This window comes from Capricornis sumatraensis, chromosome 4, assembly GCF_032405125.1.
Source record: "Capricornis sumatraensis isolate serow.1 chromosome 4, serow.2, whole genome shotgun sequence".
Classification (NCBI taxonomy): Eukaryota; Metazoa; Chordata; class Mammalia; order Artiodactyla; family Bovidae; genus Capricornis; species Capricornis sumatraensis.
In genome coordinates, this window is record NC_091072.1 from 106,758,444 (window position 1) to 106,782,325 (window position 23,882).

Below are 23,882 nucleotides of genomic sequence, written 5' to 3' on the forward strand. Positions count from 1 at the left end.
TTTCCTGTCTCTCACCATCCTTTATCTTTCCTTGTCTCTGTTATTTTGTAAAGAGATTGCCTTGTCTCTCATTGCGGATGTTTTTCTTTCTTCCTTCTCATCCATCTTAAATGTCATTTGCTTTTTGGAGGCTGAGCTTAGACTGCCATTGTTTGATGAATTGGGTAGCTGAGTACTCAGAAGGACCACTGGTTCCCACAGCTATCTGGTTATTTTTTTTGAGTGTAGATGTGTGTGCGTGTGCACAGGTGTGTCTGTTTTGTGCTATTCACTTGTGTGTCTTTAGTTAAACTGAAAGCACTATGAGATGCAAATTCTATGCCCTTCTGTAGTCTAGTTTTGATTTAATATTTTCAGAGTGTAATTCAGGTGTTGCTGAATATCCTTGTATTAACTTTCTGCGGTTTTCTGCTTTGTAGATTTTAGAACTCCTGAACAACAGAATCTTCCAATCCAGGAATGCACACAAAACCACTGTCCGGCACATCCAGTTCACAGCTGATGGAAAGACTCTTATCTCAAGCTCTGATGATTCTGCAGTTCAGGTGAGAAGGAGGTTGCCCTCCTAATGGGTGTAACGCTGACTCCAACAAGGGAACACTTTGGTTGTGACTCAAATCCAGCACATGTTTTAAACTTTCAGATGACTTTGGGCTTCCTTTTAGATTATGCACATGGACATAAATGAAACCCATTCTGTTTTGTATTTTTCTGTGCATGAGGCAGGCAGTTTGGCTTAGAGCCCTCTACTGGGAGATTGTTTACTTTGTCAATCAAGCATTCATTTGAATTCTCCCACCTGTATTGGTGTTTGGATTTGTGTCAGTATACTTCATGCCACATTTATGTAATTTCTGTTTATTTTTCTTTACACTAGTAAAATAGTAATTATTTTAGATTGAAATATTTTCATTGTTTCCTCTAAGTGTAAGATATTTATTATAGGGCTAAAATCTTGTGAAAAAAGAATTGTTTACCAAAGCTAAGGATTGTGGGTATAGAGATCTTAAGCCTACTGTATGTTCTTTTAAACTTTATTTTTAATCAAAGTTCTAGTACGTATACTTTTAAAACTCGAATAGTACTACAAGGCTCTTTAATAAAAGCAGACTCCCCCATTTCTCTTTCTCTTAAACCACCACTTTTAGCTTTTAGATGTTTTTTTGTTGTTGTTATTTATCTTCGTGTTCCCACAGTGCATACTTATAGTGATGATTCTTTATTTTTAGCTTTGACAATTTATTGAATTTTTCATATTAAGATGAAAATTTAGCTTTTTTCTCCTCCTGCTTACCTCCAGTGTGTGCACCCACCCTTTTATCAATCCCCCTCACCCCAACACAATCACAAAAAAGTTTTCTTTAGGTCATTGGTGTCACTGTTCAGACTAAGTAGAACAAGTGTACTATGGATGCCTTTTCTGCCTTAGTGCAGTTCAGGAAACACTTAACCTGGTTGTAGTTGGAAATTATTTTACCCTAAAACCTTGAAGACAATGTTCTATTTTCTTCCAGATGTTAGAGCTCATGTTGAGAAGTCTGAAGCCATTCTGATTCCTAATCTTTCTCTTTGGATGGTTTTAGGATCTTCCATTTGTCCTTAGAATTGTGAAATTTCATGATAGTATGTCTTAGTGTGTTTATTTCGTCCATTGTTTTGGACTTTCACTACCTTTCTCAATTTGGAAACTTACGTTTTTCAATTCAGAGAGGTTTATTTGAATTATTTCTTTGACACCCCCTGCCTTCCATATACTTTTTTTTCTGTTATTATTCCTTATTCAGATACTGGATCTCTTGGACTGATCATCTGATTTTCTTTTTCTACATTTCATCTTTTTGTATACTGTGCTCTATTTCTTGGGAAGTTTCCTCAGCTTTATCTTCCATCCCTTTCTTTGAGCTTTTCATTTGGTATATTTTTAATGCTGGAGAGCCTTTCTAATTTTATTTGTTCTTTTTGAGAGTATGTAGATATTCTTGTTTTGTAGATGAAATATCTTCTTCTCTGAGGATAGATGGATATGTAAATAATATATGGTGGTTTAATCGCTATGTCTGACTCTTGCAACTCCATGGACTGTAGCCTGTCAGCCTTCTCTGTCCACGGAATTCTCTAAGCAAGAATACTGAAGTGGGTTGCCGTTTCCTCCTCCAGAGTTTCTTCCCAACTCGGGTAGAACCTGGGTCTCCTGCATTGCAGGCAAGTCTTCATTGCAGAGAGGGCAGTGGCGACCCACTCCAGTATTCTTGCCTGGAAAATCCCATGGGTGGAGGAGCCTGGTGGGCTTCAGTCCATGGGGTTGCTAATAGTCAGATTCGACTGAGTGACTTCACTTTCACTCTTCACTTTCATGCACTGGAGAAGGACATGGCAACCCACGCCAGTGTTCTTGCCTGGCGAATCCCAGGGACGGAGGAGCCTGGTGGGCTGCTGTCTATGAGTCGGACCTGACTGAAGCGACTTAGCAGCAGCAGCAGCAGCAGCAGCTCCTGCATTGCAGGCTGATTCTTTACTGACTGAACCACCAGGGAAGCCCAAATAATAAGTAAATGATACAATATATGTTATATATAATTTTTCTGTCAAGATTTAATTTTCCTTCATAGTTGTCCTTCCCTCCAAGTTTGTTTTCTTTCTTTACAAATATATTTATTTGTTTGGCTGTGCTGGTTCTTTGCTGTGGCACATGGGATCTTTGATCTTAGTTGTGGCATGTGGGATCCAGTTCCCTGACTAGGGATTAAACCTAAGCCCCCTATATTGGGAGTGTGGAGTCTTAGCCACTGGCCCACAAAGGAAGTCCCACCTTATATTTTCTTTTTGGTTGTTTTGGCCTCTTATTTTAAAGGCTTTCCTGAGCTCAGTGGTGGTCATCCACTACCCCGAGATGGATGCTAAAATGCTGATTGGGATGCTCTTTGTTGACTGAGACCTTCTCTGAAAGGCGATCTGGATGGAAAACTTCGTTGTCTGCGTCTTTGGGTCTGTCTTGGTCTTGTCAGATTCCTAGAGAGGAGTCTCCCGTCTTCTGCCTGGAGGGTGTAGATCCCACAGACAGGCTCTAGAGCTCAAGGGGGGAAGGAGGAGGGGGGGCTGCAGGTGGCGCACTGTCTCAGCGCTTAGTGTACAGACCTTTGCCGCTCCCCCTGCTCTCACAACTGCAGTCCTACCCTCAGCTGTCCTTGAATCCAGAGAGTCTTCTTTCTAGTTTGTTTTAGGAGCATTATTCTGCACTACTTTATTCTCTTTTATTCCCCTCATAATGACTTTGTTTGGTATTCAATAGTGACTTGTTTTCCTGGGTCTACAAAGCCAGTTACCATGCTCCTGCTCTACAGCCTCTGTTTTGTTATTTTCTTTCTCATTCTCTTGACTTTGTCATTTTAGTGGGGGTTTAGAAGTAAAGGAGATAAATGCATATGTTCAACAGAAGTTCGTATGTATTCTTTTATATATGTATGTATTTCCTGCATGTATTTATACTATTAGAAACTATTTTGGAAAAAAGTCTTTTATGTCTTTGTGAGTCCTATATGATTGGAATGAAGTTTGCCTTTAGTACAGAGACTTACTCATTATGGAATCCCATGATAGTAGTGTATTAGCTGTGAAACTCAGTGTAATATTCACTTTTCTTCCTCTCCAGATGGCTTTGAAATGGGTAAAACTAAACTATATCTGATGAAATTCAGCTGAGACATTATATACTCTATAGCCTTTTTGTCAAAAGCTAAAGCCATAGGCTTTATGACCTGCTTGAAGATCAGATGTTCTCAGCCAGAGGGAGAAATAATATCTACGAATATTTTTAGAATCTGAGTTAAGTTATTTTTAGAAATGAGTTGTGTTTCATCCTCTCTTTCTGCTCTACTCAGAATACTTTTTAACATTTAAAAACATTTAAAATGTTTTAATGTGTATACATTCACGTAACAAAATTCTTGGTAGGTATTTCTAAGAATTGACTAGTTGGGTTTTTATTTTAGTTTTTTAGTGTTTTAGTCAATAATCAATTGGAGGTTTGGTTCCCCCACCCCCCAGCTTTATTGAGATTGAATTGACAAGACTGTAGTATGTTTAAGGCATATAATGTGATGATTTGATATCTGTATACATTGTGAAATAATTACCACCATCAAGCTAATTAACAAATCTGCAAATACCTCACACAGTCACCGTTTTGGAGGTTTATTTTAATCATTTTTGTATCCCTAGTGCCTATGAGGTAGTAGGGATTTGGTAAATCTTTGTCAAGCTGAACTAAAGTTATTGCCAAAATTTGAAGAATCAGCTCTCCTGATAGCACCTAGAGCTGTAAATATTGAGGTCTATTTTGGTAGTTTTTATCTTTTTACCTGGATGTAAATAAAGCCCAAATAGTAGCTGTGTTCACCTGAGATTGAAAATATATTGATTCTTACAGGTATAAAAGATTTCTTTAGCATTTTAAAACATTTAAATTTATATAGCTGAAAAAATTCTAGTGTACATACATTGCAAAAATTACAGCTAATGGTAGAGACATAGCCAAACTCAACCTTTATACATTTGACTAATGTTGGTAGAAGTTTAGCTGTTATATAAGATGATTCGATTAGCACAGGACATTTAAGTCCAACAAAAAAGTATCTTTGTCGTCATTGCCTTATCAGAAAGCAACTGCCAAAAAAAAAAAAAAAATCTGCTAAGGCTAGTCTCTTCACCCTCAGCGACTGTCAAATTCTTTGTTATGTCTGCTCAGGAGGGCTCTCTAACTTCTTGATGTGGAAGGTAGCAGTAAGAACCTCAGTCAGGAATGAACACTGAGTCAGACACGGCTGGGAATGGCAGTACCAGTCAACCAAGAGGAGCTGTTAATAGAAACCACTGATCTTGTAGTCTGCTAAAGCCCAGAAAGTTGAAGGAGGGAGCCAGAAACTTTCTATGACAGTGGTCTAGGGTATTTTATGTTTAGTCACTCAGGGTGCCTTTTTTTCTGATACGATTTGGGGAGCCAGAAAGCTTCTGTTTCTTCCTCTCACCTTAGCATATCTTATTGAGCTCTTAAAATACCGAAATTCTTAATTCATTCTCCTCAGAGTTACTCTCACTTCCAGCTCCTCTCCTAAGGTCCCTTGCTCTCATACAAGATAACCTTGCTTCCGCGAATGGGCACTCAGAGACAGAAAAGATGGAGATGTCTGAGAGCCAGGGCGTGGTGGAGGTGGGAGGGTGGCTGCTAAAAGTGGAGGATAGAGGAGTAAAGAAAGAGGGTAGTTAGTTCAGTCGCTCAGGAGATGTAATTTCTTTTACGGTTTGGCCTAAGCCTGATAGAAAAAGCCTCAAAGGGATTTCTACTGTTTAACCTTCACTAGTCAGAAACTAGACCCAGAATATTATTAATGTGCATATCTGAGATGGTGGCTGCTTTTTCTTTATCTTTTTATCTCTTATGTTAAAAAAGAATTCTGTGGGAGACTGACTAATTGCCTGAAGCCCAGAAGTCTAGCTTCAGGCTCTCTGGGCTGTTTCTTAGGATATCTTCTCAACCTTTCCCCACTACTGTTCCTTCTGCATATCCTGTACTCCAGCCAGATTAAACTGTGAGCAGGTCCCTGTAACCTTTCCACCTTTTCCTGCTCCTGTGCTTTAACTCAAGCATTCATAGTGTGTGTTTGAAATGCCCTTCTCCGTTTGTGAATCATAATTCCAGTTCATTTCTCAAGGCTACTTCGAATGCCCTGTCTCCAACATTGCAGTCTCTTCTCTTTCCCTCGTGTTATGAGGAGTTCTTCCTGGAGTGCCATGGGAAAAATGATCTACTGTATCACTTGTCATTTTGAAGATTGTATTGGGGGCTAGCTAAGATATCTGAAGCTCAGAAATTCTACAACCTGGTTTGAAGCTGCTCTGGTCAGTGGACCTTCACAGGCAGTAGGACCAGTAGGATTCAGTAGTTGAGCTGGAATCAGGGCTTGGCCTAGCTTGTGAGGTTCAGAAATCTATGAATATGTAATTGGGATAATTTTCTTTGGAAAATTTAATCAGATGGTGAGCTCACTGGCATATTGTGACTTTTCTCTATCTTCTGATATAATTAACTGCTCTCCAAGCAACCGAAGGAAACAAATTTTGTTTAGGAGGAAAAATATTTTATTTTGCCCTTAGTCAAGTTAATTAGCTCCAGCTTTTCTCTTCTCTCTCTGTAAAATGGTGATACCATATTCTTATTTGGTTCTTGTCTATGTTTTACTGAAGTGCCATGCAGATGAAAGCTTCAGACAAGGGAAATCTTCTCCCCTACCCTTCTAATGGGGTATTTTCAGAAAAGGGTTATAACAGACTTATTTCTTTGATATTCAGATATGGAATTGGCAGTCAGAGGACCCTTTCTTTCTCCAAGCCCACCAGGAAACAGTGAAAGACTTTAAACTCTTGAAAAATTCAAGACTGCTTTCCTGGTCATTTGATGGAACAGTAAAGGTAATTTGTAACAGACGTTTCTTTGTTAAGAAATACTCTACTATTGTATTGATTATATAGTGACAGCCAAAAGCAGATGGCTGATATGTAAATACTTAAATTTTTAAATTTCTAAAGTAGAAATGCCTGTTTTTTGTTTATTGCAGTCATTTACATCTGCTGTGTGTCTATGAACATTTGTACTAAAAGGCGCTTAAAGAGGTCAGAACAACCAGTGTGCTGAAGCTCTTGTTTTATAGCTCTCTTCTGGCTAATTATGCTCAGTAATACAAAATGTTTGAAAAGTGTCAACTTCTGAGTTTTTCTTTGAAGGTATGGAATATTACTACCAGAAGAATAGAAAAAGATTTTGTGTGTCACCAGGATACAGTTCTTTCTTGTGATATTTCCTCTGATGGTGCTAAGTTTTCTTCTACCTCTGCTGACAAGACTGCAAAGGTAGGTCAATTGGGTGAAAGGTACATGCCTAAACCTTGAGTGTTGGTTAGGTATTGTGAGTCTAACTAATGTGTAAAATACTTCCCTGGTGGCTCAGATGGTAAAGAGTACATCTGCAATGTAGGAGACTTGGGTTTGATCCCTGGGTTGGGAAGATCCTCTGGAGAAGGGAATAGTTACCCACTGCAGAATTCTTACCTGGAGAATTTCATAGACACAGGAGCCTGGTAGGCTACAGTCTATGGATTTGCAAAGAGTTGGACGTGACTAAGTGACGAACGCTAACTAATGTGTAAAAGAGAAAAATAATATTCTGTCTACATGTCTAAGTGATGAACGCTAACTCATGTGTAAAAGAGAAAAATAATATTCTGTCTACATGTCTGTCTCTTATAAATTTTTGGAGGATGACCATTGGCATTTAGTTTGTACCAAATATGTTAAGTGAATGACACTGAGTACTTTTGATTTCTCCTTTACTGATATATTTTTGTCTGTTAGTAATCAAAGGCAGCATCTACTGCATATTATAGAAATAAAAAGTATTGAAAGAGATTTACATTTAATTGTACACCCACAGTTAAATTTTTTGTAATTGATGTAAATTGATGCTTCTGAAAATCATATTCCAGTGAAATGATGCTGCCTGCTCGGGGACACTGAAGACTCCATCCTATTCTTTTTTCTTCATCTTTGTTAATGGGATTGTTATCTGTCCATCTTTCCACACTGTAAACCTTGGAATTGCCTGGGATTTTCCTGTCTTCTGTGTTCTGTTGATTACTACTCAGTGTCTCTTGGATCCTTATTCTCTTCCTTTTACCCACCCCTAAGACCAGGCTGTCCTCTTTCACTGGTGGACCTGCCACTGTCCTGCACCTCCTCCAGTTTATCTTCCCTGCTGCTGCCCAAGTGCCCTGTTGAAGCTCCTCTGAGACTTGGTGGTTTACAAGCCTATATCCTTAGCTCATCTCTGTCTCTTTCTGCTGAATTGTTTCCTCTGTGCCAGACTACTCCTACTTCCACCTTTTTGTGCACACTGTTATCTTCGGCTCAACTCAACCTTTTATCCTTTTTTGTATCAGTGCATCGTGACTCATGCTTTTAGATCAGCATTTGAGGTCAATTCTTCAGTGAACTCTTTCCTGGCCCTCAGGCAGGATTAGCTCTTCTACCTTAAGTGTTCCTATTACATGTTCTCATGTTAATCATTTACTTCATACCACTGTTCACTCAGCCATTTATGATTAAACTAGAAACTTTTCAAGGTCAGGGACTGAATCTGGTTATCTTTGTGCTACCAGTTCTTTGCTCAGTGTCTGGAACATTTTTTCAGTGTGTGCTTGTTAAATGGTGATGACAGAACTACCAGGGAGAATATTGGAAGGAAAAGAACAGCATCTTTCTGCCAAGATAGTAGGTTGGTATAGGGATTATAGTAGGGTCATGATGGAGAGTTCTGACAAATGGGGTCCACCAGAGAAGGGAATGGCAAACCACTTCAGTGTTCTTGCCTTGAGAACCCCATGAACAGTATGAAAAGGCAAAAAGAGGACACTGAATGAGGAACTCCCCAGGTCAGTAGGTGCCCAATATGCTACTGGAGATCAGTGGAGAAATAACTCCAGGAAGAATGAAGAGACAGAGCCAAAGCAAAAACAACACCCAGTTGTGGATGTGACTGGTGGTAGAAGGAAAGTCCGATGCTGTAAAGAGCAATATTGCATAGGGACCTGTAATGTTAGGTCCATGAATCAAGGCAAATTGGAAGTGCTCAAACAGGAGATGGCAAGAGTGAACATCAACATTTTAGGAATCAGCGAACTAAAATGGACTGGAATGGGTGAATTCAAATCAGATGACCATTATATCTACTACTGTGGGAAAGAATCCCTTAGAAGAGATGCAGTAGTCATCACAGTCAACAAGAGTCCAAAATGCAGTCCTTGGATGCAGTCTCGAAAACGGCAGAATGATCTCTGTTCGTTTCCAAGGCAAACCATTCAATATCACAGTAATCCAAGTTTATGCCCCGACCAGTAATGCTGAAGAAGCTGAAATTGAACAGTTCTATGAAGACCTATAAGACCTTCTAAAACTAACATCCAAAAAAGATGTCATTTTCATTATAGGGGACTGGAATGTAAAAGTAGGAAATCAAGAAACACCTGGAGTAACAGAATGAAGCCGGGCAAAGGCTATTAGCGTTCTGCCAAGAGAACACACTGCTCATAGCAAACACCTTCTTCCAATAACACTAGAGAAGACTCTATACGTGGACCTCACCAGATGGTCAATACTGAAATCAGATTGATTATATTCTTTGTAGCCAAAGATGGAGAAGCTTTATACAGTCAGCAAAAACAAGCCTGGAAGCTGACTGTGGCTCACGTCATGAACTCCTTATTGCCAAATTCAGACTTAAATTGAAGAAAGTAGGGAAAACCACTAGACCATTCAGGTATGACCTTCATCAAATCCTTATGATTATACAGTGAGAACTAGATTCAAGTGATTAGTTCTGATAGAGGGCCTGATGAACTGTGAATGAAGTTTAGTGACATTGTACAGGAGGCAGTGATCAAGACCATCCCCAAGAAAAAGAAATGCAAAAAGGCAAAATAGTTGAGGAGGGCTTACAAACAACTATGAAAAGAAGAGATTCGAAAGGCAAAGGAGAAAAGGAAAGATATACCCATTTGAATGCAGAGTTCCAAAGAATAGCAAAGAGAGATAAGAAAGCCTTCCTCAGTGATCAGTGCAAAGAAATAGAGGAAAACAATAGAATGGGAAAGATTAGAGATCTCTTCAAGAAAATTAGAGATACTAAGGGAACATTTCATGCAAAGATGGGCACAATAAAGGACAGAAACAATATGGACCTAATAGAAGCAGAAGATGGTAAGAAGAAGTGGCAAGAATACGCAGAAGAACTATACAAAGAAAGATCTTTATGACCCAGACAATCACGATGGTGTGATCACTCACCTAGAGCCAGACATCCTGGAATGTGAAGTCAAATGGGCCTTAAGAAGCATCACTATGAACAAAGCTAGTGGAGGTGATGGAATTCCAGTTGAGCCATTTCAAATCCTAAAAGATGATGTTGTGAAAGTGCTGCAGTCAATATGCCAGCAAATTTGGGAAACTCAGCAACGGCCACAGGACTGGAAAAGGTCAGTTTTCATTCCAATCCCAAAGAAAGGCAATGCAAAGAATGTTCAAACCACCGCACAATTGCACTCATCTCACATGCTAGTAAAGTAATGCTCAAAATTCTCCAAGTGAGGCTTCAACAGTACATGAACCATGAACTTCCAGATGTTCAAGCTGGATTTAGGAAAGGCAAAGGAACAAGAGATCAAATTGCCAACATCCATTGGATCACTGAAATAGCAAGAAAGTTAGTTCCAGAAAAACATCTACTTCTGCTTTATTGACTATGCCAAAGCCTTTGACTGTGTCAGTCATGACAAACTGTGGAAAATTCTTCAAGAGATGGGAATACCAGACCACCTTACCTTCCTCTTGAGAAATCTGTATGCATGTCAGGAAGCAATAGTTAGAATTGGACGTGAAACAACAGACTGTTTCCAAATCAGGAAAGGAGTACATCACGGCTGTATATTGTCACCCTGCTTATTTAACTTATATGCAGAGTACATCATGAGAAATGCTGGGCTGGATGAAGCACAAGCTGGAATCAGGATTGCCGGAAGAAATATCAATAACCTCAGATATGCAGATGACACCACCCTTATGGCAGAAAGTGAAGAACTAAAGATAGGCTAGGAATTTCAGTCCCCATTATCTCATTTAATTTTCACTTTACAGGTGTTACTATTCCCATCATACAGATACAGAAACTGAAGCCAGAGAAGCTCATGTGGTTGTCCTAGGCCAAGGAACAAATAAATTGTGGAACCAGCACTCCACTCAAGTCTTCACTCTGTAGACCATTTTGCTGTTCTTCCTTCTGAGTTTAAAGAAGTTAAGGAAGCTGTGACTTTGATCCTTATCCTGAAGTTTACTTGAATAATTAAAGGGAAACTAAAATATTAACAAGGTTGCTAATTGGCATTTGGGCCTCTCATAAAAGGTTATAAACTGCTGAATATTAGTACTTCATATGATTGAATTTATGTCTAACTAGCCAGTAAAGAATCTGTCTGCAATGCGAGAGACCTGGGTTCAAGCCCTGGGTCTGGAAGATCCCCTGGAGAAGAGAATGGCGACCCACCCCTGTATTCTTGCCTGGAGAATTGCATGGACAGAGGAGCCTGGCGGGCTACAGTCTATGGGGTTGCAGAGTCAGACTGAGCAACTAACACACACAGCACTCGAGGCAGGGTTTGTAGATGCTTATTTCGAGATTTCTAAACAATCTGAATTGCCTTCCAGATTTGGAGTTTTGAACTCCTTTCTCCTCTTCATGAATTGAGAGGCCACAAAGGCTGTGTGCGCTGCTCTTCCTTCTCTGTGGACAATACCATGTTGGCGACTGGAGACGACAATGGAGAAATCAGGGTAGGGTGTTTGCTGACATGAAAGCACTGTTTTTCTTATAGCTTTGGCTGATCCTCTGTACCACATCGGGGCCCTTTGTTAATGTAACAGGGAAGCACAGGCCATGGGGTTCTGGTTGGATGCAGCATGCTTTGTTCTGTTTCCTGTGCACGTTGTGTTCACAGCTGCACTCCACTGCAGAAGAGAATTTGTTTTAGAGTTAGAAGCGTTTCCTATGTATGTGAGAAGGCAGATGCCGTAGTTATTTGCGGTTGGCTCTCTGCTGTTAGCTTGAGAATGATTCATCCTAATTTTTGGATCTGAACCAAAGATTGTTTTTAGTGGCAGAATTTGAGGAGAATAATTTTTGTAAATGGTTATCTAGATTATAAATGAATTGCAATTCTGCTGTTTTCTGCACTGAAAGGTCTCTTTAGCACCATATCCGTTAAATAGTCAACATTTAGAGTACGGCCTGTTGCTGTCCTCATGGGGCTCTTTGCTGCTGGTTGTATTGGAAGCACTGGGTGGCTGAAAATGATTGAACATTGGGGTGCTTTGGTAACCAGTATAATTAAGGAGAGTCTTTTTTTTTTTAATGAAAGAGAAATTAAAATTCAAGGCATAGGTATATAATGTAGAAGAGTGAGACAGTATGCAGTTTGCTGGAACAGAGGCATTATCAGATAGGCCTTCCAGGAAAATAAGATTCTCTTGCTTAAGAACTAAGTAATCAACTAAGTAATCTCTATGCTATTCTCACAAATATCACACCTGCTGAAGGAGCAGGGCTGCTTTGGGAACATTGGTTTTGCTCTGAGTCCTCATCTCTGGATGAAAGGACCTCTTTATTGGTTATAAGACAGCGTTTCATTTTCTAGAAAGCCCTAAAGGTAAAAATTGTCTCTCTTTAAGTGCTATTCAAAAAATTTTCTTTAGTACATTAAAAAAATTTGTTTTTCCACTTGATTTTTCAAAAATACAGGAAAGCAGTTACTTTTATATATATATATATATCTTATATCTAGCTGTCTTACTGAATTCTTTCTAGTCAGTTTTCCATTTGATTCTCTTGGATTTCCCAGGGAGATATTTACAAATGATGATTTTTATTATTTTATTTTGCTGTTTATGCCTCTGTTCTTATTCTGATGTGTAATTTCTTTGAAAAATTAGAGTATTGCTGATATATTAAGTATCACTGGAAGTAAATGGAAATATTAGTATCTGTTAGTAATTAGGTTGTTTATAGGAGTTCGGTAAAATAATCTTAGTGAATGTTTATATGTTTGCTTCCTTATTTTATACATATAAAATATTAAAAATTATACATATGTATATTAAAAAAACTTACTGGACTTACTGTTTAAAATATGTATACTTTTTGTGCTTGTATTGTATCTGTTGTTATTCTAGATCCTAAACTAGAATTCTTTGTTCTTTTGAGGTAGTTTAATTTGTTAGGCCTGTTTTGTTTATTCCCTGCTTCTCTTATCATACTCTTTTTATTCAGTGAAAGAGTTGCAGTTTTCTAATTAATCACTCTTAAGTCCTTTTGTTATTTTTTTTTGGTGTATAGTTAATGATAAATATCATAAGTAATGCATTTTAATTGTATATATATTTTTTAATTTGAAAAAGAATATAATCTAAAAATATTACTAAGGTATCACTGAATTGTAATTATATTTTTAAGAAAAATTTCCAAATATGTTCCAGATGAGATAGAGATAAAACTTCTGAGTAACCCTGCTAATGAACTGTGTATCACTTTTGTAGATATGGAATGTCTCAAACGGTGAGCTTCTTCATTTGTGTGCTCCAATTTCAGTAGAAGGAGCTGCTACTCATGGAGGCTGGGTGACCGACCTTTGCTTTTCTCCAGACACCAAAATGCTTGTTTCTGCTGGCGGATATCTCAAGGTGAGGGATTCTCAAAGACTGAAGGAAAAGAGCAGCCTGTACCCTGCTTTCCAAGCTATTTTCACATCTTGTGTCTCAGCTGGGCCTCATACAGCCCATCAGAAAGGAGGGGCAGTTACTATTACCCTGTTTTAGATGTCGAGATGGATCTGCAAGGCTGCTTTCCTCAGGTCTTTTGGAAGTTCTGATGACAGTGTTAGGGATGTTCTCAGACCAGAGCTCTCATACCACCCCATATAAGTCTTAGACGATCAGAATGACTAGAAAGTAGGGCATTTAACTGGATTTGATTTCCTACTTTGCTAATTGTGAACTGTGTTGGTTGAAAGTCTTTAAAAATTTTTTTTATTTGTGAAATTTTTTTTCTTAAGTATTAGTGGTAATAGTAGTAATAATAGTATTATACTATCATTATAGTAGTAATAATAATAAAAATAGCAACAGCAGCATATTGCTTTATAGTTTAGAAAATGCTTTACTTACATCATCTTTGTAGCCAGCTTTGTGAGACTTAAATTTTATCATCTTTGGTTTGTAGGTGAGGAAAGTGATGTTCATAGAGGTTGTGAATTTCCTAAAATTGCTTAGTACATTTGGTTATACGAACCTAGTATTAGTAAATACTGAGGCCACTGTCGAGTATGTTGTAGTGCCTCAGGGTTGTTTTTTGATGCTTGCATCTTTTTTCCATCCCCTCACTAAGAATGTACTAAGTGCCACTGTGTGCTGACTCTCCTGTGTGGAACAGTGTTTTTTTTTTTTTTTTTTATAAACTTTATTTCATCTTAATAATACATTAATATAATACCACATCAACTAATACATTAATAATAATAAAATAATACATCTTTTCTGTTTTCCTTTCAACTTTACACTTTATCAAATATGTCCAAAGATTCTTGATTCTTCTTTACTCAGTCTTTCATGAAACAATGTCATGAGTAAGTCTCTGTATTAATTTTCTTTTTTTTTTTTTTCTTTTTTTTTTTTGCATGTATCTTTTTTTTTTTTTTTATTAAATTTTAAAATCTTTAATTCTTACATGTGTTCCCAAACATGAAACCCCCTCCCACCTCCCTCCCCATAACATCTCTGTGGGTGATCCCCATGCACCAGCCCCAATCATGCTGTATCCTGCGTCAGACATAGACTGGCGATTCAATTCTTACATGATAGTATACATGATAGAATGCCATTCTCCCCAATCATCCCGCCCTCTCCCTCTCTCTCTGAGTCCAAAAGTCCGTTATACACAGCTGTGTCTTTTTTCCTGTCTTGCATACAGGGTCGTCATTGCCATCTTTCTAAATTCCATATATATGTGTTAGTATACTGTATTGGTGTTTTTCTTTCTGGCTTACTTCACTCTGTATAATCGGCTCCAGTTTCATCCATCTCATCAGAACTGATTCAAATGAATTCTTTTTAACGGCTGAGTAATACTCCATCGTGTATATGTACCAAAGCTTCCTTATCCATTCATCTGCTGATGGACATCTAGGTTGTTTCCATGTCCTGGCTATTATAAACAGTGCTGCGATGAACATTGGGGTACATGTGTCTCTTTCCATTCTGGTTTCCTCGGTGTGTATACCCAGCAGTGGGATTGCTGGGTCATAAGGTAGTTCTATTTGCAATTTTTTAAGGAATCTCCACACTGTTCTCCATAGTGGCTGTACTAGTTTGCATTCCCACCAACAGTGTAGGAGGGTTCCCTTTTCTCCACACCCTCTCCAGCATTTGTTGCTTGCAGATTTTTGGATCGCAGCCATTCTGACTGGTGTGAAGTGATACCTCATTGTGGTTTTGATTTGCATTTCTCTGATAATGAGTGATGTTGAGCATCTTTTCATGTGTTTGTTAGCCATCCGTATGTCTTCTTTGGAGAAATGTCTATTTAGTTCTTTGGCCCATTTTTTGATTGGGTCGTTTATTTTTCTGGAATTGAGCTGCATAAGTTGCTTGTATATTTTTGAGATTAGTTGTTTGTCAGTTGCTTCATTTGCTATTATTTTCTCCCATTCAGAAGGCTGTCTTTTCACCTTGCTTATAGTTTCCTTTGTTGTGCAGAAGCTTTTAATTTTAATTAGATCCCATTTGTTTATTTTTGCTTTTATTTCCAGAATTCTGGGAGGTGGATCATAGAGGATCCTGCTGTGATTTATGTCTGAGAGTGTTTTGCCTATATTCTCCTCTAGGAGTTTTATAGTTTCTGGTCTTACATTTAGATCTTTAATCCATTTTGAGTTTATTTTTGTGTGCGGTGTTAGAAAGTGATCTAGTTTCATTCTTTTACAAGTGGTTGACCAGTTTTCCCAGCACCACTTGTTAAAGAGATTGTCTTTACTCCATTGTATATTCTTGCCTCCTTTGTCAAAGATAAGGTGTCCATATGTGTGTGGATTTATCTCTGGGCTTTCTATTTTGTTCCATTGATCTATATGTCTGTCTTTGTGCCAGTACCATACTGTTTTGATGACTGTGGCTTTGTAGTAGAGCCTGAAGTCAGGCAAGTTGATTCCTCCAGTTCCATTCTTCTTTCTCAAGATTGCTTTGGCTATTCGAGGTTTTTTGTATTTCCATACAAATCTTGAAATTATTTGTTCTAGTTCTGTGAAAAATATGGCTGGTAGCTTGATAGGGATTGCGTTGAATTTGTAAATTGCTTTGGGTAGTATACTCATTTTCACTATATTGATTCTTCCAACCCATGTGGACTCTCCTGTGTGGAACAGTGTTTAAAACTTGATTCTTGCCTAGGTGGTTGACAGTCTTTGAGGGAAACAGACAGTAAATAAAGTCTGTTAAGTGTAAGAGGGGTTCTAGGACATGTCTGCAGAAGGATATTGGAAGCACGAAGGAGACAACAGAGGGTTCCTGGGGAAGGGGTGCTGGAGCTGAGCCTTTTGAGTAGCAGTTGATGTGTAAAAGGGGTTTGAAGATGGTACTGTATATTGTACTGATCGCTTAATATAGAATGCTATTGAATTAGATCTTGTGATACTGTTTTTTCCTTCCTGAAAATGTTCAAGGGTAGGAGATGACTCTAATTGTCTAGTACAGTGTGTGTACTTCACATACGGTAGTGTATGTGTACTGTAGTGTAGTGTTGTGTACTTTACAGCTGTGCTTCATCGCCCAGTTGTATCTGACTCTTTGCGACCCCATGGACTGTAGCCCGTCAGGCTCCTCTGTCCATGGGATTCTTCAGGCAAGAATACTAGAGTGAGTTGCCATTCCCTTCTCCAGGGGATCTTCCCAACCCAGGGATCAAACCCAGGTCTCCTGAGTTGCTGGTGGATTCTTTAGCATCTGAGCCACCCAGGAAGCCCAAGAATATGGGAGTCTGTAGCCTGTCCCTTCTCAGGGATGAAGGACCAGGAGAACCAGCTGAGCTACCAGGGAAGCCCCCTGGCACAATATTGTTGTTGTTCAGTCACTCAGTCGTGTCCAACTCTTTGTGACCCCATGGACTGCAGCATGCCAGGTTTCCCTGTCCTTCACTGTCTCCTGGAGCTTGTTCAAACTCATGTCGATTGAGTCGGTGATACCATCCAACCATCTCATCCTCTGCGTCCCCTTCTCCTCCTGCCTTCAATCTTTCCCAGCATCAGGGTCTTTTCTAATGAGTTGGCTCTTTGCATCAGGTGGCCTAAGTATTGGAGCTTCAGCATCAGTCCTTCAATGAATATTCAGGACTGATTTCCTTTAGGATTGACTGGTTTGATATCCTTGCAGTCCAAGGGATTCTCAAGAGTTTTCTCCAACACCACAGTTCAAAAGCATCAGTTCATCAACGCTCAGCCTTCTTTATGGCCCAACTCTCAACATCCATGCATGACTACTGGAAAAACTATAGCTTTGACTAGACGGACCTTTGTTAGGAAAGTAATGTCTCTGCTTTTTAATATGCTTTCTAGGTTCATAGCTTGTCTTCCAAGGAGCAAGCATCTTTCAATTTCATGGCTGCAGTCACAATCTGCAGTGATTTTGGAGCTCAAAAAAATAAATTCTCTCACTGTTTCCATTGTTTGCCCATCTGCTTGCTATTTGCCATGAAATGATGGGACTGGATCTCATGATCATCATTTTTTTGAATGTTGAGTTTTAAGCCAGCTTTTTCTCTCCTCTTTCACTTTAATCAAGAGGCTCTTTAGTTCCTCTTCTCTTTCTGCCATAAGGGTGGTGTCATCTGCATATCTTATATGTCTCCCAGCAGTCTTGATTCCAGCTTGTGCTTCATCCAGTCTGGCATTTTGCATAATGTATTCTGCTTATAAGGTTAAATAATCAGGGTGAAAACATACAGCCTTGATGTACTCCTTGCCCAATTTGGAACCAGTCCGTTGTTCCATGTCAGGTTCTAACTGTTGCTTCTTGACCTGTATACAGATTTTTCAGGAGGCAGGTAAGGTGGTCTGGTATTCCCATCCCTTTAAGAATTTTCCCCAGTTTGTTGTGATCCATGCAGTCAAAGGCTTTAGTGTAGTCAATGAAGCAGAAGTAGATGTTTTTCTGGAATTCTCTTGCTTCTTTTTATGATCCAGTGGATGTTTGCCATTTGATATCTGGTTCCTCTGCCTTTTCTAAATTCATCTTGAACATCTGGAAGTTCTCGGTTCATGTACTGTTGAAGCCTCGCTTGGAGAATTTTGAGCATTTGCTAGCATGTGAAATGAGTGCAGTTGTGGTGTAATTTGAACATTAGCACAGTATAGATGTTCAAAAATGTCTGAATGACTGAATTGAAGTTTTTGGATATATGGCACCTATATAAATACAATTTTATTGAATGAATACTCTAGCTTGTAAAAAAGAGAAGTCAGAGGGTAGTGTTTAGCTCTATGAGAGGATGTGTATTGTGATTTCTTTTGCAAGTTTACATTGAAAGTACACTGTAGTTCACAAGATGTTGCTTTAGCCTATACCTAAATAAAGGCCCATAGGGTCACAGACATGACTCAGCGACTAAACAGTAACAACAAAGAAAGGCACACCTTTATTTAGTTATTGAGGGATTGAGATACTGTTACCCCTTGTCCTCCTTGAGTGTAGAGATAAACTGCTCCGAGGATAATTCTTAGGGGAGCAGCATTGCTGTTTTTGTGTTGGAAGCTGGGAGTCTTCAGCTATATTAACTGGTGAAAAACTTAACTGCTCAGCTTTGATATTGAACTTCTAGAGACTCTTTCTTTAGATTCTCTGGGCCCCATAGAAGACTATCACAGAACTGTGAGTCTGGCTTACAAGATAGAATAGAGATCAGTGACTAGATAGCCAGCGTTCCTAGAGAAGCACGAGATAAACAGCAGAATCAGCATCTGTAGAGTTATGTCTTGAGCATGAAAGAACCTATAGCCTATGTATTCAGTCTGTATATTTCAGTGACAGGCTGTTCGTTCTTCTGGTTTGGTTACCAGCATGGTTAAACTGATTATGATATAGCCCAGCCTGCATCTACCCAGCATGTTAATGAGACTATCCAAAAGCACAAAGCAAATTAAAAGTAAAAAGGAATAGCTGCTGTAGTATCCAAGAAAATAGGCCTTTTGAGTCTGTTTATAACCCAAGCTATATAAATTGAATGTTAGTAAGACAAAATGTGTATCCAGTAGCTAAAAAGCTCTTAGCTTTTAACATTATTTCTATTTATAAGTTAAAAATAATGTAATTTACTTGTGTTATGCTGCAGAGTACCTCCTGTTAGAAAGGCAAGAAATCCACAGTAAGTTATACTCGGGAGGAGAAAGGCTGATTTGAAATATTAAATACATGGTGATAAGTACAGGTTTGCCATTACTTAGAGGCAACAGAATATCAAGTTCAGGAGAATGAGCCCTGGGGTAGACTGCCTGAATTCAGAGCCTAGCTCTGCCACTCGTTAGCTTTGTGATCTTGCATAAGATGATTTCTCATCTATAAAATTGGTATAATAATAATACCTACCTCATAGGGTTGGGAGGGTTAAAGGAGTTAATACATGTAAAGTACATATACATGGTGGCACATCGTGTACCCTGAGTAAATGTTAACTGTTTTTTTCCGTTTTTAAAAAAGTGAAGTGTAGTTGATTTAGTGTTTCAGTTGTACAGCAAAATGATTCAGTTATATATATTTATAGTATAGATGTTGAATATAATTCTCTGTGCTGTAACAGTAGGTCCTTATTGCTTATCTATTTTATATATAGTAGTGTGTACCTGTTAGTCCCCAATTCCCAATGTATCCTTTCCTCTACTGCTATTTCTGAAAAAAATTATTTCTTAGAGCAAATTTAGTTTCACAGTAAAATTGGTTGAAAAGTACCGACTTCTCATATACCCCACCGCCTCCACATAGAAGCCTCCCCACTATCAACATCCTCCACCAGAGGGTACATTTGTTATAACTGATGAATGTTCATTATCACTAAAGTCCATAATTTCTGTTAGGATTCACTCTCGGTATTGTACATTTTATGAATTTTGATGAATGTATAATGATGTGTCCACCATTGTAGTATTATGCAGAGCAGTTTCACTGCCCTAGAAGTCCCCTGCATAAGTCCTGTTGAAGTGGTTAAGACTCCGTGCTTCCACTGCAGGGGGGCATAGATTCAATCACTGGTTAAGAAACTAAGGGTATGCTGTGTGGTATGGCCAACAAGAGAGTCCTGTTTAATATTGTCTTTTCATCCATGACCACATTAATGACTGTGGGGTAGTGTTTCCAAGCAGAGAGGTTTAATAGTGGGAAGGGTATGGGTGCACAAGGTTGGGAAACCAGATATCTGTTCCACTTCTGCCACCTGCTAGCAGTGTCATCCACAGTGACAAGGCCTTTCTTCTCTCTCAACCCTGGTTTCCTTACTTTTAAGGTAGGGCAGTTGGACCAGCTGATCTCTATGATTTGCCTTTAGTGGCTGTCCTCCGCAGTCTTGATTACACTGCTGTTTTATAGTGCGAAATTGTTAGTTCTGGAAAATTTCAAGTTAGTACATGTTGCTTTACTTAAGTCCACAAGGTATGCTTTTACCAGTTAGCATGACCAATAGTGAACATGAATAGTTGATCCAGTCACACGAGCAAGGCAGAATGCTGGGCATTGCCACGGATACAGAAGTGACCATTGCGTTTATAATTCTCAGAATCTTGATGTACCTGAGGCCTTTTCAAAAGTTGTTCATGGACATGGTCTCTTGCCCTTAGCTGTGATATATAGGTAAGCATCATGATCTCTATTTGGTAACAGAATATAAATATTATTATAATCTTAGCCAATTCAGCAATTGGGAGGAGAAAGGAAGGACTTGGTCTGAGAACCTCCTGCATTTGAATGTTCAGTATTTATTTGGCAAATACATGTATAGACTTTTTAAAACAAATTATCTTTTTATTTTTGGCTGTGCTAGGTCTTCGTTGTTGCACAGGCTTTTCTCTAGTTTTGGTGAGCAGGGGCTACTCTCTAATTGCAGCGATGGGCTTCTCATTGCAGTGGTTTCTCTTGCTGCGGAGCACCAGCTCTGTGACATGTGGGCTCAGTAGTTGTGGCTCCTGTGCTCTAGAGCACAGGCTCAAGAGTTGTGGCTTCGTTGCTCTGAGGCTTGTGGGGTCTTCCTGTATCAGGGATCTAACCTGTGTCTTTTGCATTGGCAGTCAGATTCTTTACCACTGAGCCACCAAGGAAGCCCAAATAAAAAATTTGGTCATGGGCTCTTGAATCACTCCTGGTGAAAGGATTCAGTAGAGAGAACCTATTCTGTTCTGCAGCTCCTATTATGAGCAGTCAAGACTACTTGACTACATAGAGGATTGTTCTTGCCATTCTACTGAGGATGACATGCAGACAGAATTCAGTCCAGCTGTGGCTGTAATGGGCTCTAGGGTAGCCTGTGACTGCAGTTTTGAGTAGGCTGTGTGTTTTTCCATTTTGCCTAACAAGGGGGTTAGTTAGGTGTGGGGTCGCTGTGAGGCACTCACCAGGGCTAATCATGAAAGGCGGACTGGGTTGATGATGCTGTATTTAGCATTAAACTATCTATAGACATCTTTCCTGGCATTAGCTTAAATTTGGGAGTAGGAGGGGCGGGGGCGAAGGATCCTGTTGGCACTGCACATTGTCTCACACTGTAATTACCAGCCTAATAAGAATTTTGTTTTTCTCTGCACAGTGGTGGAATGTTGTCACGGGGGAATCCTCACAGACCTTCTACACAAACGGAACCAATCTTAAGAAAATACATGTGTCCCCTGACTTCAAAACATATGTGACTGTTGATAATCTTGGTATTTTATATATTTTAAAGATTTTAGAGTAAAATAGTTAAGTGGTGATGTAAGTTGACCTCTTTTAATTTTGAATTGGAAAAAAATCCTAATGAAACTGTACTTTTATAAAGCTGTGAATTGTTTTGTAGTATTGCATTCATTACAAAAGTGTTTGTGGTTGGATGAATAATGTTAATGTAATTTTTCCCAAATGAACATGCCTTTAATCTTGTTTTTCATTATCACCATCATTTTTTAACAGTTTGTCCTTAAGATGCAAATGCAAATGTAAATATGTACCTAGTTATACCTTTGGTAAAATACTTCCATGCTGCATTCAAATTGGTTGACATAATAATGAAAATAATTGAAAGGAAATATATATATTTTAATACTATCATTGGTGCAGGCCATGCCTCAGGGTGGTGGTAGCCTGCTTTCTGAACCACACCCCAAGGGGGTATATAATTCTCCCAAATATAATCTCTGAGCCTCTTTGCACCCCTTAAAATTTGCTTTCAAAATATTGTGTCTATGTGCACAGTTTGCAACATTTTCTTTAATTCACTTGATAAGTGAGTCTTAGGTTTCAAAGTTCTCTCTGTGAAGCAAATGTTATGCATGTTGGAGAGAGTAGATTTTGTCTGTCTACCTTTTTTCCTTAGCTTGTGGCAGCCCCAGGCTGGACCTGGACTCTGTCAGTCTCTGGACTGGGCACTCTCCTGCTCTGTCTGGTTTTTTATGTACCAGACTTCCTACTTGACTGAACTTAACCTTTCTTAATCCTCACTTTTTCTCTTTTCTTAAAAGCAATTGTTCCACATTTAAATGTTAGTAAATTGGAATAATTGAGGAGGAGATAATTTTAATCATAGGTTTTAACAACAGACTTCTTCTAAGATATAGAAAATAGTAAATAATAATAATAATAATTTTCTTCTAAATTCCATTTACTTTTAGATGAATGGCATTGCCAGTGCTGTTCTCTTAGCGAATTTCAAGAGAATTCTCTGGTTTTCTACACCATACTGGAAGAGTCATTGTGACTGGAAGATATCACCTTTAACCTCTCAGCCAGTCTGTTTTCCTTCCCTTCTCTCCCTCAAAAGTTAATTAAAAAGAGAAATTAGAAAAGATAGTTTTTCTTTTTTTTTATTATGTATTTTATTTTCATATAAATTAACATCCTAAAAAAATTAAAATAGAAACACTAAATACAGTATTGCACAGAGCAGTCTCTGTTAAATGCCCATTAGATCATTGAAGTTCATATACACATGGAGGGACTAAAGGAGACAGGAAGATGGAAGCAGCTGCAGTGACTCATTTTTGTTCTGCTTTTCATTGGTCAGGTTTTCATGCTTATTTTTGCTTTAATTCCAGAGTCATGTCTTAGTTTTATTTTATAGAGTGATTTTCCCTTTTTCTGCCTACACACCTCTTCAGCTTCTTTTATTCTTTCTTGGAGAATAAGTTTGTTCTCTTTCTTCCAAAAGTCTTTAAAGTCAGAGCTGAATTCATGCCAGATACTGAAGAAAACGTTTGGGGACACTTCCTTCTTTCCAATTTTTGGTCTCATGAAGAAATAGGCTGTAGTCTCCAGAAAGCACTTAGGAGTCTCTGTCAGTGAGTTCTCATCTGCTTCTTGGTCAATTTTAGCTTGAATAAGAAAGTGTTCCATGTTTTCTTTGAAAGGCTAAATGTGCCCTTTTGAGGACACTTGGTAAACTTTCCCCACTTCAACTTCACAGGCTCTCAGGTCTTTCTTGAGTTTTCTGAGGTCTTTTGGATGGGTTTTGGATGAATCTATGGATGGCTCTTCAATTTTTTCCCAAATAAGTGAAGCACTGGCGTCTCTGGCCTGTCTGTGACTGTCAGACCAGGGAAGGGATGCAGGCGGTGGAGGCTGGAGGGATGGCTGTGCATCAAGCTGAACTGATATTCGCCTTGGAGACACGACCAAAGAGATTTCTGAGCAGAACTTGGTCTGAGGTCCCAAAGGCAAGGGCGGCTCCACTGATTCTCTATGTGCCGTCAAGGGTGGGGGGCCCACCTTTGGGGCTCCCCCAGGAGGAAGTGCCAACACACTACCCTCTTCCATCAGGGACGTCTAGATGGACTTGGCCTGTACAGTCCTTTCATATCTGACGTCATTTTCGCCCAACCTGAGGGCTTCCAGACCCACCTCTAGGGCGAGGTATTGCTTCTCCAGCTTAGCTATCCTGATCCTTGATGGTCTGCTCCAGCTACTGGATGACAGTGGCCTGACCCTCAGACTTCATGTCACACACTTCCTGTGTCAGC

The 23,882-nt window shown here is 39.0% G+C and overlaps 1 protein-coding gene across 4 annotated transcripts in view; it reads left to right on the top strand.

Moving 5' to 3' along the window:
• The window catches only part of APAF1 (apoptotic peptidase activating factor 1), a 77,341-nt gene extending 55,713 nt beyond the window's left edge, over window positions 1-21,628 (top strand). For all 4 annotated transcript variants that reach the window (XM_068971239.1, XM_068971242.1, XM_068971241.1 and 1 more), the window contains 6 exons: window positions 420-545; window positions 6,346-6,465; window positions 6,778-6,903; window positions 11,305-11,430; window positions 13,189-13,332; window positions 21,482-21,628. In XM_068971239.1, coding sequence (XP_068827340.1) covers window positions 420-545; window positions 6,346-6,465; window positions 6,778-6,903; window positions 11,305-11,430; window positions 13,189-13,332; window positions 21,482-21,628 — 789 coding nt within the window. The remainder of the gene's footprint in view (window positions 1-419; window positions 546-6,345; window positions 6,466-6,777; window positions 6,904-11,304; window positions 11,431-13,188; window positions 13,333-21,481) is intronic.
• The last annotated feature ends 2,254 nt before the right edge of the window (window positions 21,629-23,882 follow it).